Source organism: Microcaecilia unicolor, chromosome 14 (assembly GCF_901765095.1).
Source record: "Microcaecilia unicolor chromosome 14, aMicUni1.1, whole genome shotgun sequence".
Classification (NCBI taxonomy): Eukaryota; Metazoa; Chordata; class Amphibia; order Gymnophiona; family Siphonopidae; genus Microcaecilia; species Microcaecilia unicolor.
In genome coordinates, this window is record NC_044044.1 from 23,106,978 (window position 1) to 23,127,010 (window position 20,033).

Consider the following 20,033-nt stretch of genomic DNA (forward strand, 5'->3'; position numbering starts at 1 on the left):
TGACGGTACCTTAAGTCACATGGGAAAAAGGGGTAATGTGAGAAAAGTCAGAGCCAGTTCGTGACCAAATGGCTTATCATGATTGAACCGCTCTGGGAAGTTACAATGTGGGGAAAGTCAGAGCCAGTTCGTTACCGAATGGCTTAGCACGGTTAAACCATTCTGGGAAGTTTAACAGGGTGATAAATGATTGGCATGTGTTAAAGAAAGTTAAGTTGAGGAATTGAGTTGGATATTCCTATATGGTGAATAAAGCTGCTGCCAAATTTTATTCCAAAATAAAGTGTTGTGGTGTTATTTAAATATAAGGATTTTGAAATGAAAGAGACTGACTGATGTGCGAATGTCAATGTTATGCACATTATTGTGATAAAAAATCATTAAAAGGCTTGGGGAATTTTAATATTTTAGATTTCATTTCAGAACTAATATACTGTATATACTCTGAAGATAAACTGAGATAACATTTGTCCCCTAAAAAATGGTGGAGCAAATGTTAACTCAAATACAAACCGAGGGTTTATATTCAAGCATTCCTTCCTTCCCTCCCTACCCCATGGTGTTCAGTATTCCTCACTTGCCCTTCTTTTCTCTTCCCTCACTCATCTGCCTGCCCCACCAAATCAAAAGATCTCCCACTTCCTCCCTCCCTCATCCCGTACCCCTCAACTGAGAAAGCTCCACTTCCATATCCATCCTTAAGCCCACTAACAGGCCTACCATACCAGCCTCTTAATAGTTCCACAGCTCAGTCTCTCTCAGTTCCCCATGACTTCTTTTATCTATTAGACATAGAAACAATGTTCCAGGTTAAATACGGTCTCCTCTCTATTCCCTAAGACTATTTGCAGTTTCTATATTAGATTTCCATTTCTTATTCAACTTTTAGAAAAAAATTTTTTAGTCTTCATTTAGAGCCAAACTGAAATATTTAATTGCAATTCTCCATATGAATATTATATATTGCTTTATATTATGTACATCAATAATCTACAATATTTAGGCTAAAATTCGAAACATGGAGCCAAAAAACTGACACTGTGCTTAAACTCTTCTATGAACGGTTCTCAGAGTTGGGCACCTTTTATAGAATAGTGCTTAGTACCAGGATCTGTGCTGATGTTTGGGCAGATTTACACCTAGTGAAACCAAGTATAAATCCTCAAGCCTAAATTAGGTGTGGATCTCTGTTATTCTGTATCACGGCATGCACATTGGAGGATCACCCCTAATCCACCCACACTCTTCCCATGGCTAATCCTGGAACCTAAAAATGCACGTGCAAATTAAATTAATGCCAATTAACACCTAATTATCAGTACTAATTGGCTCATTTTGTATGTGGGAATCAAGAGTGCACCCAAATTTACATGTACTATTTTGGGCACCATATGCAGAATCAGGGAGTGAGTATAAATGATTTTTTCTGTAATGAAAACAAAACCATTACTCTAGCTAGAAAAGTTGAACCTGCTGATTTTACCTGCCATGGCTTAAATTCCACTTTAAGACTATTTCCACGTTGGGACTTGGCCATGTACAAGTTGTGTAAAGCATTAGCCATAGCATAGATCTTGTTATAAAGACTGTAAGTGAGCTCAAAATTATCCATATCAAATAGTGAAATATCAGTGGTAGACTGTGTCTCCGATCTTGTGCAGTTTTCTTTGTCATTGCGTAAACCACATTTATATTCACGTCTCAAAAATGAGAAAGATTGGTCCAAGAAAGTAGACTTGGTATTTTGGAGGTAATCTTTAAAACCTGGAATATCTCCTTTTGGCATAATAAACCTTAGGGAGCCATTCAATGCATTACATATCAAAGGTTTGACGGAAAAAGCCTTGTTCTTAATAGAAGAGGTCTCCGTAGAGAAGATAAACAGTTTTGTATCAATCTTTTCATAGGAGATTAAACAGAATGCTTCTATTATAATTAACTTGGTAGTGTGGATAATAATAACATTGGCCTTTGATTTGTAGATCTTGTTCGAAATCTGTTCACTTCTTTTCTTTACTTCTTTAGAAGAGGTAATCCTAATATCTGGAATTGATTCCAAAAAATCTACACAGTCCCCACTCCTGATAATCTCCCTTTTCAGTTCTTCACAGTACGTTATTTCATTCTCATCAGTTGAGGTGAGCAACCCCACCCAACTCCATCCAAAGAGTCTGAGAAGTGGAGTCAAACCATGAAAATGAGAATAATCACTCGGAAAACTGTGATAAAAGTATGGGAATTCATCATGTTCATTCAGTGATGTTTCTGTCAATCCATAGGTGATCTAGAATGGAAAAGGTCAAAGGATTTCATCTTTCCAGATTTTAACACTTATTTCAGAGATATTTTGGGGATCATTTTCAAAAGAGAAAAACATCCAAAAAGCATCATAGTTCACCATTTGGATGTATTTGCAGTGTTTAAAATCAAAAGAGTGTATATAGGGGGCATTTCGAAGGTGGGATTACGGTGTGCCTAACACTTGGATGTTTTTCTGCCATAATGAAATGGAATACAAATGTCCAGGATTAAAACCAATATGTTTTGGTCTAGACAAATTACCAGATGACCACTGGAGGGAATCATGGATGACCCCTAATACCCCCCATTGGTCACTGACACCTCCCACTTCACAGAAGCCGCTATGACAGCCTCAGATGTTAAAGGCAGGTCTATTAGAGCAACATGTAGGTCCCTGGAGTAGTATAGTGGTCAGACCTAGGTACTTATCTCCCTCTACCTGTCACACTTATGGAAGCAATGACCCCTCCCAAACTCACCAAAACCCTACTGTACCTACATATAGGTGCCTCTTCACCCATAAGGACTTTTATAGTGGTGTACAGTGGCTGACAGTGTGCTTTTGGTGGGTCTTGGAGGCTCAGGGGACAAGATAAGGGAGCAAAGGTGAGAAGTGTACCTTGGAGTATTTTTATGAAGTGCCCTCTAGGGTGCTCCATTGCTCTCATGGGATGTCTGGGGGACTGGTCTACTGTAAATGGCTCCTTCTACATCCCACTAGCATAAATATCTATGATTTGCAATTTTGTTTTCGAAAATGGACCAAAATATAAAATGTCCAAAGCACAAAACATTATTCAAAACAGTATTAAAAAAAAGATAGACTTTTTCTTTTTCTAAAATGACCTCTTTTCCTATTCAAATTTTGGCCATTTTGTGCAAAAAGTCCAAAATCGGACTTAGATGTTACATTGAAAATGCACCTACATAAGAAAATAAGAGTAGCCATACTGGGTTCAGACTATTGGTCTATCTAGCCCAGTATCCTGTTTTCTAAACAGTGGCTAAGCCAGGTCACAAGTACCTGGCAGAAACCCAAATCGTGGCAACAATCCAAAGAATAGCAGGATTCTATTTAGGAGTCAGTATGAGTTCCAGCAGGAGCCCTCAAAGCTAGACAATATAAAACAATTTTTGACACTCACTTTGAACCTGATTTGGTATTGTGGACTGGGTTCTGTGGGAGTATTTCCCTGTGTTTCACCATGCTGGTCTTGGCCTATACAAGCCTATGACATCCTGTCTCTATAAGATGGCTGCATTAATCCCTGACCCGCACATCTCTGTGTCAGCAAGAAACAGCTTTGCAGCTTGTGGAAAATTACAGCAGAAGCTCAACACCAAGGACATGCTGTGGGCAAACCAGGCCCCCTTATCTCCCTGAGAGGCTGGTTCCAGCAAGGCGGGTGAGAAACAGAAAATGGATACCAAAATGTACCAACTTGAAGGTCAAGAACAATGGACTGTTCTTGCCATGCAGTGAGCCGAGGAGGGGAGATTGGTTCCTGCAGCCACCAGACCAAGAGGTACTGGGAAGAGCGGGAACAAGAAAGGGTTAGTCGGAAGCCTTGGAAGAAGGTGGAGGTGAAAGAAGACCAGTGAGACCTAATAAGGTCCACCAACTGATGAACTGTGTATCTGGAGGAAAGTATCGTGGTTCAGCTGTACCTGCACTGAGTGACCTGTGCCCTCCAGATCTGCTGCAGAGTGCCTGTCCTATCTCAGACTAACGACTCGCTGTGAATTCAGCTTGAGTCTGTGAGGAGTCCCGTGCGTTCCCGGAAGACGACCCCGAGGTCAGCTTGGTGAGGAACACAGTGATTTATTTCCTATTAGTCTGGGTTAGTGAGTGGTAATTACCTGAGCAAGAGACGGGTTAGTCATACCGTGATCAGGATAAGCTACTAAGAACTGTACTACCTCGTAACATAGTGTAACCTGACAAATTTTTATCAGCCAGTAATTTTGTATACAGCCAAAGCTTTGCCAGAGTGTCTATTTTGTATACCTTAGCTATATTTTCTTATCTAATCTGATATACTATAATAAAGCTAATATATATTTCAGCCTGTGTTCTCAGTAGCGGTTCTTTCTAGCAGAAGTAGTGATTAGGTTCTAAGGTCCCCCCCCCCCCCCCAGACCATACCAAGTAATTGCCAGCAGATAGTTCTGTTTGGGGGAAGCCTGAGTCACGGATAATTTATTAGCTGTGATAACGATCCTACAAATGGGGGCTCGGTCCTAAGGGATCTCTAAAAGTTGAGAAAAAGTTTCCAGTTTATGTCTTCTGTAAAAACGATTTGCTTCTGTGCCTATTTGTCTGTCTGATTTCATTGAACGTTTGTGCTGGTAAAAGTGCTGAATTCATTCATTGTGATTCCTTGCTCTGTGTTTGTAAGTGAACTGCAAAGGGGGGGGGGGGGGGAGTATTTGCTGGATCAGGTTTCTGTGTGTGAATCTGGCTAAGCAATAAGTTATTTCCTCTCTGTCTCACTGACACCGAAACTGTTCAGTGAAGTGAAGGGAAGGGGAAGGAGAGTCTGGCCTGAGTCCATAGGCGGTCCGTGGCCCAACTGTTTGGGGAGGCTAAAGGGGGCGGGGTTATGGGTGGAGCCAGGGGCGGAGCTTATATCCACAATTGATAACACACAGAAAAAAAATAAGTAAAAATAAAAGTCACAATTAATACCTTTTATTAAATTTAGATATTAGATATGTATCATATGTCAAAGAATAAAGTGGTTGCTCAAAGCATATACTAACCACAATCGCTCAACTGTAAAACACTATGCACAAATTTGTGCAAAAACACACTCAGAACCTTACTGTACCATAACACTAGGCAGACCCTAATACACCAATATACCACCCATACGGAAAATGCAGACCGTCCACAATATGAAACAAGGGATCATAATATCACAATTCTCATGTAGAGCCACAAAACACCGTTTTAGGGTGGATAGTGTTCACAATGAGCTCCTTTTATTAACGACCATATGTAGATCCTTCAAGAGGTAGTGTGTCATGATTTAGGCTCTAAAACCCTTTCTGATGTTTTGGTGCCACCTCAGTAAAGCCAACACACAATCTCTCCACTGCAAAACACTATACACAAACTTGTGCAAAAACACACTCATAACCTTACCAAACCATAACAGCACTAATTCCAAGGACAGGATGAGCTACAACCTTATGCTTGGAAAAGCAGCACTATAATTATACTGGGTTCTAAAACACCAGTACACAACCTAGTGAAACAAAAAAACAAAACAAAATGCTGGCAAATACTACACACTAGCAGAATACTGCATCTTGATCACGCATGAAAAACACATGACACAACAGATATGAAGGCAAAACTGGAAAGTTACCACAAGAAGTCAGACTCGGCATGTAGCAATACTAGAAAAATTGAAACTTACATGCAAAATATCACAGATGCACATTTCCAAAAGCTGATATTTCAATTAATAAATTCAGAATAAAATTCTTCTTTCTACCTTGTTGTCTGCACATTTTATTTTTGTAGTCAGGCTGGTCTAGTGTCTATTTTCTGTTTTTCCTGTTTTTGCAGTATCCCCTGTCTGTTTGACATTTCTTCTGTCTTGTCCACCATTGATCTTCCATCTGTGTCCCTACTGGTCCCGTCCAGCATCTCCATTCTGTGTGTCCCTGTCCCATCTGCCCTCTTAGTGTCTCTGTCCTCCCATTGCATTCCGCATCTTCCCCCTGTGTCTCTCTGTGTTGCTCTTTCCTGCATTTCATCCTGTTTGTCTCTCCCCACCCTACCTCATTGTGTCCAGCATTGCCCCTGTGTATCCCTTTCTCCATGCCCTGCATCTCTTCGGTTTCCCTGACCTTCCTCTATCTTTCCTTCCTCCTGCACTCCTACTGTGGAGCCTGAATGCCTTCCAGTATTGCTCTCTCTTGGGTCTCCAATATATCTCCCACTTTCTTCCATTCTGTCAATTCTCACTCTCCCCCCCCCCCCCCCCATCTACCTTCTTATTCTCAGACGAGGAGGAGCGGAGCGGAGGGCTGCTTCCTGCCCTTGGCTGTTTCACACCAGCATCCTGCGCGAGAATAAAGAAAAGCTTGATCGCTGAGGGTAGCAACACTGCAGCGATTAAGGCAGGCTGCCTCGATCTTCCCAGTGATGACTCCCACCCGCGCGGAACAGGAAGTTGCATCAGAAGAGGGCGGGAGGCATCACTGGAAAGATCGAGGCAGCCTGCCTTAATCGCTGCTGCGCTGCAGTGTCGCTACTGACAGCGATCAAGGCAAATTAGCAGCACCATCGATTCGATCGGACGACCGACTACAGATGCCCGCACCTGAAGCCTACTACAGAGCCTGGAGATCGCGAGGGGACACACACACACACACCGATCGCTGCAGTAAGAGCTGGTAGGCTGGGTTTTAGTTGCTGCAATGCTGCTGGACATTTGGAGCAAGAGGCAGACGGGGGGGAGGGTTGGGGGCTCAGCACACAAGGTAAGGGAGCTATGTATCTGGCAGCACTTTATGAAGTCCACTGCAGTGCCCTCTAGGGTGCCTGATTGTGACCTGGCATGTGAGGGGGACCAGTGCACTATGAATGCTGGCTTCTCCCACAACCAAAGGGCTTCTCGTTTCTGAGATGGGCATCCTTAGCTTCCATTATCGCCGAAAATCAGAAACAACCAAGTCAAAGGATGACCATCTCTAGGGACGACCTAAATGTTAAGATTTAGTGTCCTCGAAGTATTATCTAAACAAAAGATGGATGCCCATCTCGTTTCGATAATATGGGTTTACCCGCCCCTTCGCTGGGATGTCCTGCGAGGACATCCTCAGGTAAACTTGGGCACCCTTTCGATTATACCCCTCTTTGAGATCTATAAGTGTTACAACAACAGATGATAAGCAAAGATACAAGTACTGTACATTGTGTTATAAGAGACGTTTGAAGTAAACTTAATAAGAAAAATTCACTATAGCTGTATTGCAATTAAAGCGTGGGGTACAAATGTAACTAAAAATATATATATATATTGGAAATGACTAGTCTACACACTGAAAACAAATTTAGGTTAGCCCTGCCAGTTTTTGGAAATCATTTTGACTTATGGAAGGCATACATTTCTGTAAGGAATTTCCTTTGAACCCTGTTCAGAGATTCATGAGTATTTGAAAAATAAGTGGTGAATTAATACAATGATTGTAATATGCCAGTAAGATAAGTAAGGAACCACCATCAATAACGCAGACCAATAAAAGATGGGTGAGGAAAAAGAGAAACTATCACAGCAAAATTTGAGAGATTATAAACTGAGACTGGTTGCTTCAATACCTGTGGGTATCTATAGATCCCGGTGAGTCTGAGAACTGCATGTGATGCCAATGAAGGGAGTCTTTCAATGAAACCTGCAACGTGGCTCTTCGGATAACATGTATAGCCAGGCACTATTTCTTCTTTTCCTGATAATATGATTAGAACACCACACAGTGAAAACGAAGCATCAGAGCAGGAGTCAATGACATGGAAACCCAGGGTGATATTAGGTAAGATTTCTGCATTTTGGTTGATCTCCTCAATGGCAAACTGAAAGATCAAGATATGTCGAAGGTATTGGTTGGATTCCTCCCTGTGAACAAGCAAAACACATCTTTAGATGCATAAACTATACATAAACGATACAACTGTAGTATTTCATCATACCTTATACTATGACTTTACCTTGTTGAGAAGACTGGATGGGCCATACAGGTCTTTATCTGCAGTCATCTACTATGTTACTATCCAGCTTATTTTCAAAAGAGAAAGACGCCCATATTTCGACCCAAATCGGGAGATGGGCGTCTTTCTCCTGTGGGCGAACAAATCGGTATAATCGAAAGCCGATTTTGGTCGTCTTCAACTGCACTCCGTTGCGGAAACGAACAAAGTTGATGGGGGCATGTCAGAAGTGTGGTGAAGGTGGCACTGGGGCGTGGTTATCGGCTGAGGAGAGATGGATGCTTTGGCCGATAATCGAAAACAAAAAGGCGGTTTCAGCGTGATTTAGGGTCACTTTTTTTGGACTCTCTTTTTCCACGAACAATCCCCAAAAAAGTGCCCCAACTGACCAGATGACCACCGGAGGGAATCGAGGATCACCTCCCCTGACTTCTCCAGTGGTCACTAACCTCCTTCCACCAAAAAACCCCCACTTTTTTCCCAGCCTCTATGCCAGCCTCAAATGCCATATCCACCTCCATGGCAGCAGAATGTGTTCTATCTTCTGACAGCCTTTCCCTGGTTCTGATGTGGCTCTCGCGTGAGTGTGACACCTTTTCTGTTATGCCCACTGCAGAGTCACATCAGCAATGCATTGTGGTTGGTGTAGGGTATTGGGATCCGTGATTCCACTAGCTTGTGGTAAACGCTCACGATGTTGGTAGTTGGTAGGCTCTACTCCCATCGTGCTTTTCCCCCTGCGCACTGGCTCAGAGTGTGCCCTGGTTTGTTTCCGGTAGTCCATGAGGTAGTGGCCATTTTTGAAAGACAGTTTTAGCTGCCTTTCATGTGTTAGCCACGTTACAGAACTTAGTTCTTATCTTGAATGTTGCTGAAAAAGGGCATTGTACAGCATTCTGCCAGCTCTGACCTTCTGCTAATCTCAGTACCAGGGAGACTCTTTGCCAGTGGGGCACAACCTCTGATCTGCAGTTAACTGTGAGTAAAGGTGCTTATTCCAATAAAAGACGTTTTCGGAGAGATTAGTCTTCAGGTGTCAACTGGTGTGCCAAGGTTCTACAGCAGCAACAAGTCCTAGAGGCCTGCGTGCATGCAGGTCCCTGGAGCACTTTTAGTGGGTACCGCAGTGCACTTCAGGCATGCGGACCCAGGCCCATCCCCTTACCTGTAACACTTTTGCTGGTATATGGGAGGCCTCCAAAACCCACTGTACCCACATGTAGATGCATCCTTCACCCCTAAGAGCTATGGTAGTGTTGTACATTTGTGGGTAGTAGGGTTTGGGGGAGGGGGGTTGGGGGCTCAGCACCCGTGGTAAGGGAGCTATGCATGTGGGAGGTTTTTCTGAAGTGCACCGCACTGACCTCTAAGGTGCCCATTTGGTGTCCTGGTGTGTCAGGGGGGCCAGTGTACTACGAATCCTGGCCCCTCCCACGACCAAATGGCTTGGATTAGGATGTTTTTGAGCTGGCCGTTTTTAATTTCCATTATTACAAAAAAAAAAAAACAAATGCCCAGCTCAGAAACGACTACAATCCATAGCATTTGGTCAGTACAAACCGTATTTTCGAAACGAAAAATGGATGTCCATTTTTTTTTGAAAATGCGGTCTGTCCTGCCTCTTCACGTACCCGTTTTCGGACATAGACGCCCATGGAGATGGGCGTTCGCGTTCGATTATGCTCCTCCACGCAACTTTATACTAATTCACACTAATCCAACTCCTACTTTTCAACTACCAAACTATACCCAGCAATTCTGCCACTGAATCTTAGCTATACCATGGAAGACCATATGTATGGAACTGAGATTCTCCAAGGATCTGCTAAAACATATTAATTCTGAAGTGCTTAACCTCTTGATATTTGTTTTATTATAACTCATATGTAAACATACATTCAATCCTTACTTGCAGTAATGCTTTTTATTTCCATGAAGGACTATAATCTAGTCTTCCTTTGACCACTCGCTGCTCCATTGCCTTCGGTATAATATCAGGTATCAGGCAGTTTTGGGACTTGGGGTTTAGAAGCAGGGCTGCATCTCATGAAAGCTTAAAGTCAAAATCAGCCCGAGTATACCAATTTGATTGAAAGTGCATGGAGCTATACCTAGAAGAATGATCTGATTATGAAATATAGAAAGGACAATGGTTTACAATGACTTGAGAGAACAGGTATGAAACATGAGGTAGAGATTTAGGAATCAATTTTAAAAATTCATTTTTCAGTAGTTGGGCAACATCTGTGCATGAATGGAATGATGTAATGTCCTGCCAGGAGTAAAGGAATGTGCACTGACGTGCTGGCTTGTCCCTTTCTGGTAGATGAATACACAAGTGGAATTTTGGAAGAGTGTAGTAAGAGTTTTCAAGATTTTTAAAAATGCTATGTGTATGTTTAAAACATTCTAGGGACAGACATTTGCTCCAGCACTCAACACGGGTGAGATTTCTGCCTCTTGAGAGCCTAGCTGCTTCTGAGACAGATTTTCATTCAGGCTACTTTAGCAAGATAAATACATTCTTAAAAGGGTAAATGGCTTGCAATTATCCTTTCTATGCAGCTCTTCTAGCTATCATTAAATAAAGAACATGAAATAGCTGACAAAGCAATGCAGTATATAGATTTGTGCTTTAATATCTTTAGTACAGACTATACCCATATCCTGGAAATACCATATGAGGTATACCACACCTTGGAGCAAAGAAAGCCAAGGTCAATGATTTCCTATAATGATCTAAACAGTGGCTATTTACTTTTTAAAAAGTTCTTATGACATCTTATTTCTTGCTTAAATTGTGTTTAGCTATTTGATATATTGCTATTATTAAGTACTAATCAGTGATTCACAAACAGAGAAGTTGAATAGTTTATCAAGGCTCAAGGAAGATTTATTTCTGAGGCAGCTCCCACCTTGCAAAATTATCTCCCAACACATGCTGTCTTCTGTTAGAAATATATCATTTGGACAAGTACATATGGTTTATCTTTGCATGAATCCTAAAAGTGGGGGTGTGGGCTTCAAGCTAAAATATACTTTGACCCCTACTGATTTGAAGAGGCTGTTGGGAGACCAAGGTCACTACCACCAGTTGCATTTTCTACATTACCTATAAGTGGTCAAGGCAATGACGTTGGTAACTTCATAGGCAGAAGTCAGACCCTGCTCTGTTGAATAGTTTTCAACAAGATGTTAAAGAAAATGTTAGAAGATATGCTTATTTCTAAAAGATTAAAATGCTGTTCTTTTAAGCAGCTTTTAATGAAGAGAAAAGTTATCATAGGTCTGTTGAATCTATAGAATGTTTGTAAATTTGGGAAGCTCGCCAGGTGCCCTTGGTCTGGATTGGCCGCTGTCGTGGACAGGATGCTGGGCTCGATCGACCCTTGGTCTTTTCCCAGTGTTGCATTGCTTATGAATATTGGGATCCGATGACTCTGTAGGAGTCTACTTTGTGAAGTGTGTATTGTCTAGGTAGATTTGTGTGTGTTGTCATGTATAATTGTGTAAGTTTGTACTTTGTTTCAGATGACTCAATCAGTGGTTTAGAAGTCTCTACAAAAAAAGGTAAATGAATACTTACACTGAGCAGGTTTCAGCTGTATTGATATTTGTAAAGCTTAAGGGTTTGTTCAATAAACGGTTACTGGTTGCAGTTATTCCACCCAAGATCAGATCAACTTCCTTTGAGCTGCCCGTATCATAACTTGTGAAACTGAAGATTGCCTGGCATCGGGTAACTAATGCATAAGCCATCATCAAGACCTCACTCAATCCTAGAAATAAGGGAAATAAAATCATTCTCTCAATAAAAAGTCTTCTGTACCGGCTCTAGTTTTACCTGTATCACAGTTTTGTCATAGCTTTGCCTTGACACACGGTCATCCTGTAGTGAGGGCAGAAGGAATACAGAGCTTCGCCTTAAAATAATGTGCTCTTCTGCTGTCTCCCTTGACTCAAGGGATTTGTTGCTTGATCCGAACGGACATCTATTTCTGGAAACTGCTATTAGTGTTTTGTCCTTGATCCGTGCTGCACTCTAATTGCAGGCCACATAGAAATAATAGAGATAGCGATGATGACACTTTGATCCTTCTCTCCTGTGGACTGGTTTAAGATAGACTGATATAATTTTCCATTTTAGCAAATTCAATAGAGGGAACTTCAACTTCTAAACACGTCTTTGCTCTCCTTCTCCCCTCCCTCATTTACATTCAGTCACCTCTGACACTTATACTTTTACAAACAGCTCCATTTCTCAGTAACAATTTAATCCCTTTTATTTCATGCATCTAGCACACAACACAAAAGGAGGCATGGCCAGGGCAGGAGCATGGGTGGGTTAGGAGTGTTGCCGAAATTTATGTGCAGTGTTTTGCACCTAACATTTTTTAGTTGGATGGAGGCATAAATCCTTGCACTTAGTTTACTGTGGTAATCCACACTAACAACTGTGCTATAAAGGTCATTGAGTGCTGAGCGAGCTTTGTAAAATTAGCATTTGGGGCCCGGTTCTATATATGGGGCCTAAAATTAACGCGCATTAGGCAATTACACCTAAGCATAATCTGATTTATTTGTAGTATTTAGAATACTCTTTGGCATAGCTTATGACACTAAATGAAGAAGCATCAATGTATACCAATGTAAAGCTGGTATAAATCCCTGCGCATAGATTTATGCGCACTGGCCCATATTTTATAAGAACGTGCTTAGATTTTGGAACACCCATGGAATGCCCATTTCCACAACCCATAAAAATACCTCTTTTTCCCCAAATTTAGTGCTCATTATTGCTTGTTAAGAGCTGTTAGCAATACTTAACAACTTGTTAAAACAATTAATCTTCGTGCCTAGTTAACAAATACGCCTAGATTTATGCACAGAATCATGTATAACTCTAAGCGCTCTATATAGAATCCAGCAGTTAGCACGAGTCATTCCCGTATGTAACGTTGGGTGCCATTTACTGAATCTGCCCCAAAATGTGTAACTTGGAAGGTGCAAGTATAGGTAGTGTTGCCATACAAAGGGATGGGGCTGCTGAGCTGAGCAACACCCTGGGGCTGAATATTTTTTTCAAAGGCACTGAGAGTGAAGCAAAGTAGCATCAACTGTGTTATAAAGAGATGTATAGGCTAATATTCTAATGATTAATATGAGTAATCAGTGCATACGTTTAAGTATTCTTTACATAATTACCACCATATATACTAATACTAATGTATAATAATACTAATAACACATGCATTATGGAGACAATTTTATAAAGGGCATTAAAAATTAGGAGGCCAATGTTAATTCCACAGTAGGCAGGCTGGTTTAGTCCCATGGTTGGCACATAGCCTGGATATTCAGGGATCCTTTTACCATGGTGCAGGAAAAAGGGCCCTTTGCTAGCTGCTGGTGACATTTTTCCTGTGTTCCAGAGCCCTTTTTACTGCAGCGGGTAAAAAACCCCCAGACAAACTCTTACTGCATGGCCATGTGGTGGAGAGCCCTTACTGCCACCCATTGTGTTGGCGACAAGGGCTTCCACGGTAACCTGGCGGTAACCACCGAGTTACCACCACGCAAGCAATTTCCGGGGTTTTTCTTTTTTCCCTGGAAATGGTGCATGCTCGGGGTTGAACTACCACCAGTGGCAGCTCTGGGCCAGCGGTGATTTAGAAATCGGTAAGCTCTTTAGAAGAGCCCCTCAATGCTTGGCCATTTCTGGTGACTGGCAGAATTTGTCTGCTCAACTTAGCCGGCAAAGCGCTGAATATTTGTGGCTTGCTGGCTATATCGTGTGATACCGCCAATTACATCCGTGTGCTAAGCGGGTATATTATTGTTTAGCTGGCTTAATGCTATAACCGTCTGGAGCCGTTGCTGTCCAGTTAAATAGTGCTGAACATTAGCAGGTAGATACTCAAAACCTGTGCACTAAGACAGTATTCTATAAAGGCATCTGGGCACCCAAATTCTGTAATAGAATATAGATTAAATTGACATTTGGGCATCAAATTTAGATGTCAAAATGTAGGTGTCCAACTTCACCCACACTTACCCCAATTAAAATGTAGTTGTACATTTTGATGCCTAGATGTTGTCACATAGACAAACAACATGTCACATTCTATAAATTGTACTTGTGTGTCACCCACCCATGTCCCTTCCATGCCCCACCCATGCCCCTTACATGTTCCTCCCTTACGCAATCATGCCCGTCCTATGCCCCACCTTCAACCCATCACATGTCCCTCTCATGCCCCACCCGAAGCCCACCCATGCTCCACCTCTAACCCACCCATGCCCTACCTATAACCCACCCATTCCCCTCTCATACCCCACCCATGCTCTTCCTATGCTCAAACCTTTAACCCATTCATTCCCTTTTCATGCCCCACCTGTAAACCACCCATGCCCCTCTTATAACCCACCCATTCCCATCTCATACCCCGCCCATTCTTTCCTATGCTCCATCTAGAACCCATCCATGTCCTTCTCATGTCCTAGTTATAGCTCACGTATGTCCCTCAATGACCCATCCATGCCTCTCCCATGCCACTCCTATACCCCTCCCACACCCCTCCCATGCCCCACCCATAGGCACATCCCCTTTGAGTTGGATGCTAAAGATCGTAGGCACTATAGATTAACTACCAAATGAACTGTTGTTTACTCCCATTTTAGCACCTAAGGTATGGCACTTGATTGGAACATAACTTGTGGAAGAAAGGGGTGTACAAGTTTTTAAAATACTAGCTTAAGCACACAAATGTGTACACCTATATGCAGGGCTTTTTTTGAGGTGGTACTTGGGGGTACTGAGTACCGGCACCTTTTCCATTGTCTGCTAAAATTGACCCATGGACCCCAAGTTTTAATGAAAGAGCTCAGGTTGTACACACCAATTCTGCCTGGTCATAGATTCTGTGACTGGTTGCAGGGGGCCTGGCTGTTGTGGGGTGGGTCCCTCAGTGATCACCCCACCCCTGAAGGGTGGCCTGGCATTTGAGTACCAGCACCTTTTTCGCTAGAAAAAACACACTGCTCTTTAGGATTCCAGAATCTTGCTATTCTTTGGGGTTCTACATGGAATGTTGCTACTCTTTGAAATTCTACATGGAATCTTGTCACTCTTTAGGATTCCAGAATCTTGCTGTTCTTTGGGGTTCTACATGAAATGTTGCTACTCTGAGATTCGGCATGGAATCTTGTCACTCTTTAGGATTCCAGAATCTTGCTATTCTTCGGGGTTCTACATGGAATGTTGCTACCCTTTGAAATTCTGCATGGAATCTTGTCACTCTTTAGGATTCCAGAATCTTGCTATTCTTCATGGTTCTATATGGAATGTTGCTACTCTTTGAAATTCTGCATGAAATCTTGTCACTCTTTAGAAGGGCTTTCTTTGAGGGGGCCCTAAGAAACAAGATGGCAAGCGATCCGCAAAATCCAACGTGGAGACAAACAAAGCAGATCAATCAGTGATATGGTTCAAAACTTTATTTTCAGAGATTCGCCCGATACAGACTGTGTTTCGCCCACAAGGGCTGCGTCAGGGGCTAATAGTCCAAGCAGGACATGAGATTGAAACGTAAAAAACCAGCAGGGTGCTTTCCTCAGTCAAGATGAGGAATCAGCTCAATGCACAGGGTAAGTCTCTGGTCGCATCTCTCAGCTGCCCCTGACGCAGCCCTTGTGGGCGAAACACAGTCTGTGTCGGGCGAATCTCTGAAAATAAAGTTTTGAACCATATCACTGATTGATCTGCTTTCTTTGAGGGGGTACTTGGGGGTACCGGCACCTTTTCCATTGTCTGCTAAAATTGACCCATGGACCCTAAGTTTTAGTGAAAGAGCTCAGGTCCTACACACCAATTCTGCCTTGTCATAGATTATGTGACTGGTTGCATGAGGCCTGGCTATTGTGGGGTGGGTCTCTCAGTAATCACCCCACCCCTGAAGGGTGCCCTGGCATTTGAGTACCTGCACCTTTTTCGCTAGAAAAAATGTGCTGCCTATATGTATATATGTCCATATGCTGCAGTTCAAAGTTAAATAGATAAAAAGAGACTCCTTCCTTCCTTTTCTGTGTCAGGAAAGCCCTTCCTGTGATGTCTGTAGGCTGGTTGAGAATACAGAGGAGAGAGAGTGGTAGCTGTCAGGCACTGTTCCTACTATGCAGAGCAGCAGTTTCTCTACCTACAGTTCTACCAGAGGCTTGGTGACCCCAGTATAGCATCTCCTATCATCCCCCAAAACACCATTACAAGTGATGATGAGGTTTTTATGGGAGATGGGATAAACCAACACTATGGGAGATGGGATAATCCAACACACATCTCCTACCTCTCACAAAAAGAAAAAGGTCTCAGCAGCCCCAACTTAATATCACCCAATCCCACAAAAACATCATGATCAGCTCATGAAGCAGAGTCAAGGCTGCATTGACAGAAACATATCCGATTAATTCCCGAGGGTGCCTGAGTCCAGGAGCAGAAGCTGCGATAGGAGAAATGTGTACTGCCCAAGGAGCCAGCGAAGGTGCTAAACAGTTTCCCTTGCATGTGCCTCCTACCTTCTCCTTGAAGCTTTTGCACCTAATTGTGGCTTCCTGTCCCCAGCAAGACACAAAAGAATTTGCAAAACTTCTTCCTTTAGGTTTGGCCATTGGTGTTCACAGCCGGTAGGAATTCAACAAATATATAAAATGTTATTTTTGTGCATTGTGTCTTGTACTATTTGTCACTTTATTAAATTAATTTCTATGCATCTTGCAGATTGGCAACAGCAACAGAGACAAGAACACCTAAGAGGTATTTTGTTAAGGTGGGCTAGTGTTTTTAGCTCATGATAAAAATCAGCTGGCATTAAATGCTAAGATGTCCTTAGGAATATAATGGCCGTCTCAGCATTCATCACCAGTACTCTGTCTGTTTCAAATGTCTCTTGTCCCTCCCCTTCTTCAGTTTTGCCCATTGAGCCAGTCCCCTCCTTTGGCCATCATTCACACTTCCATCTTTAACTCAGATATCTCAGATTATATCCTCTATGTGGTTTCCTACTTGCAAGATGGATCCTTTATCTTCCAGTTGACTCCGCATTCCCAGACATGGCCTCACCTCTTTGCTTTTACATAAGATTCATCAAAGTCTTTCTATGGGCAGTGTTCATTTTTGATAGAAACAGGCAGTTATTAGGCCACTTTTGAAAAAACTTACTATGGATCCCTCTCTTTCTGGGAACTACCATCTGGTATCATCTGTGTATCATTTCTAAGATAGCTTAGAAAATAGTTTTTACGTAAGAACATAGGAATAGCCATAATGGGTCAGAGTAATGGTCTATCTTGCCCAGTATCCTGTTTCCAACAGTGGCCAATCCATGTCACAAGTACCTGGCAGAAACCCAAATCGTGGCAACATTCCATGTAGAACCCCAAAGAATAGCAAGATTCTGGAATCCTAAAGAGTTACAAGATTCCATGCACAATCTCAGAGTAGCAACATTCCATACTACAAATCCTAGGGCAAGCAATTGCTTCCCATGTCTGTCTCAGTAGCTTCTGCACCGTGTCACCCAGCTTTCTGCACGTCATCCTTGTCAAACTAGTTTTAGAACACATCATAGTACTGAGCCCACTATAGCAATTCTCCTAGGTGAACTACACTCTTCTTTGGATGCAGGTCTCATCACCCTCCAGCTCCCTTTGGACCTGTCCTCAGCATTTCATTTGTCTAACATGCTCTCTTACTCTGAATTCTGAAGGCCCTAGATCTTGTGGGCACAGCGTCGTCTTGGTTTTCTTCCAATCTTGTTGATCACCTACTACCTCATCTGATGCAATTCCTCTTCAGTGTGGCATGCTGCAGGGTTTGGTCTTGTGTGCATTTCTTTTCAATATATTTCTTAACTGCTTGGTCACTGTAATTTAGGATTTTAATATAAAGGTTTTTATTATTTATGCAGATGACATACTACTCATATTTCTGGCAGACCAATGTTTTACTGTTTAAAGTGTTATATAAGATGTAAATTTGTGCCCTGGCTGTTTTTCACACTATCACGCTCGTTGAATGGCAATTGAGATACAAAAGTCATTAGTTGCCACCAATCTATATACAGATCAGTATATAACTTTTGAGTTTGAAATCATTTGAAAATTCTTCACTTGTTTCCACTGATATTTTGCTATGATCCAATGATACATTACAAACAACATATCAGTTTTAGGTATACATTAATTTGGTAATTAAGGTTCAACGATTTTTATTGATGACAAACGAATACCAGACACAATTATATGATCAAATACAATCGTAGCAATAACACATAAGTACAGGCCACTTTTAACAACTATCATCAATATTTCATATATACCAAGCTATCTCACATCCCCAACTCCCCATCCCCCTTTGTAGTCCCCCACTAACACTGAAGCACCTATGTGCTATGCATTCCAGGGACTCTGATAGCCCCCCCGGAAACCCACAACACTGCACCGGTTTGAGTCGTATACCCATTCCAGCACAACAGATGCAAACGAGAACTACCGCCCTCTAACTGATAGCAGTTTTATCCCCCTTCCCCCTTCCCCCTCCCTACCCTCCCTACCATTCCTTCATCTTTGTTAGTGAATAATACAATCTTCGTTATACATATATATGTGCCAATAAGAGAAATACTTGAGACCCACATGGAATTGCTTGGACTAGGCTTTACCATCAGCTTGCTATTGTCCTCCTCAGATCCTCCTCCCCCCCTCCCCCTCTGGGTACACGAGGTCCAGTCATCTTGGGAGAGATCTTGAGTCCACAAGTTCCATGCTGCCTCTACCTGCTGTATACCGAATGACACTCCTCCTGGTTCTCCTCCCTCCTCCCATACCCCTTTCCCCTTTAGCATTACCTCCCTCCAGCCCCTCCATTCATTCCACATTCATCCCAACTCATTCAGCACTTGACTTCTAGCTCTAGAAGCTATAATGTTTAAATATGCTTTCCACATTTTAATAAACTGTTGCTGCCTCTCTGGCGTGTGTCGAGCACCTTTCGCCTCCCACAGCATGAGCTCATGCAATTTATTTCTTCAATACCAGTATGATGGCGGTATGTCCTTAATCCAGTGATTCAATATGCACTTCTTCCCCAGAATGCAAGATTTACTTAGAAACAGTTTTTCTTCCCCTGTCCCCACTGCCCACACCACTGGGGAACTAAACATTATATGTTCAAATGTGAACTGTATCCTACACCCCAGAATCCCGGAAACAAACCAGACGAGAGCCGTCCAGAACCCCCATATGAGCCGACACTGCCACATCCCATGCGCCAAAGAAGGCATGCCCACTCCACACTTCCGGCACTTATTCGCTTCCACCACCCCATGCATGCCATGCTTGTGTACCCGAGAAATATGCCCTGTGTATGGATCTAAAATGACATTCCTGCAGCTCTGCACTAAGCACTACTCCTGTTATCCTTTTAAGTGCAGCCATAACCTTTCCTTCTGCTATTGTGCCCCCCGCTTCTTGCTCCCATTTCCCCACTACTTCAGCAATGTCTTTCCTAGGTTTGAACTCTCTCAATGCCTTATGGAACCAAGATATTGACGTTTGTCCCACTGCGTCTCCCCTGAGAAATTCTCGTATCCTCCCCCCAAATGTCAGAGCAAGTGCAGACTGAGGCAATCCCCTAATGTAATGTGCCAGTTGCAAGTATGCCAGTCTTGTCATTGGTCCTCCCGCACATCTCCTTTCAAAGTCCCCATAAGACAATATCGACCCATCTGTCTGAAGGAAATTCTCCAAAAACGTCACCCCCTGTCACTCCAAGTCCCGGAAAACTCAATTCTCCCTCCCCGCAGGAAACTCTACATTCCCCACGATCGATAATAGTACGCTAGCCTCCGTGTCCTGCCCCCAGTAACCGAGTAGAACCTTCCAAATTTGATGCAGGGGTTGCAAGAGCACACTATCTTTTATCGGAGTTGGTATTCCCCCTCTTTTCAAGTGTAGC

At 42.6% G+C, this 20,033-nt stretch overlaps 1 protein-coding gene across 1 annotated transcript in view; it reads right to left on the reverse strand.

Annotated features, from left to right (window-relative positions):
• Positions 1–20,033, reverse strand: part of LOC115457054 (extracellular calcium-sensing receptor-like) — a 39,094-nt gene that overhangs the window by 18,168 nt on the left and 893 nt on the right. Inside the window, exons 2-4 of the mRNA XM_030186477.1 lie at positions 11,610–11,802; positions 7,637–7,931; positions 1,471–2,284 (exon numbers count right to left, since the gene is read on the reverse strand). Of these exons, the coding sequence (XP_030042337.1) occupies positions 1,471–2,284; positions 7,637–7,931; positions 11,610–11,802 (1,302 nt within the window). The remainder of the gene's footprint in view (positions 1–1,470; positions 2,285–7,636; positions 7,932–11,609; positions 11,803–20,033) is intronic.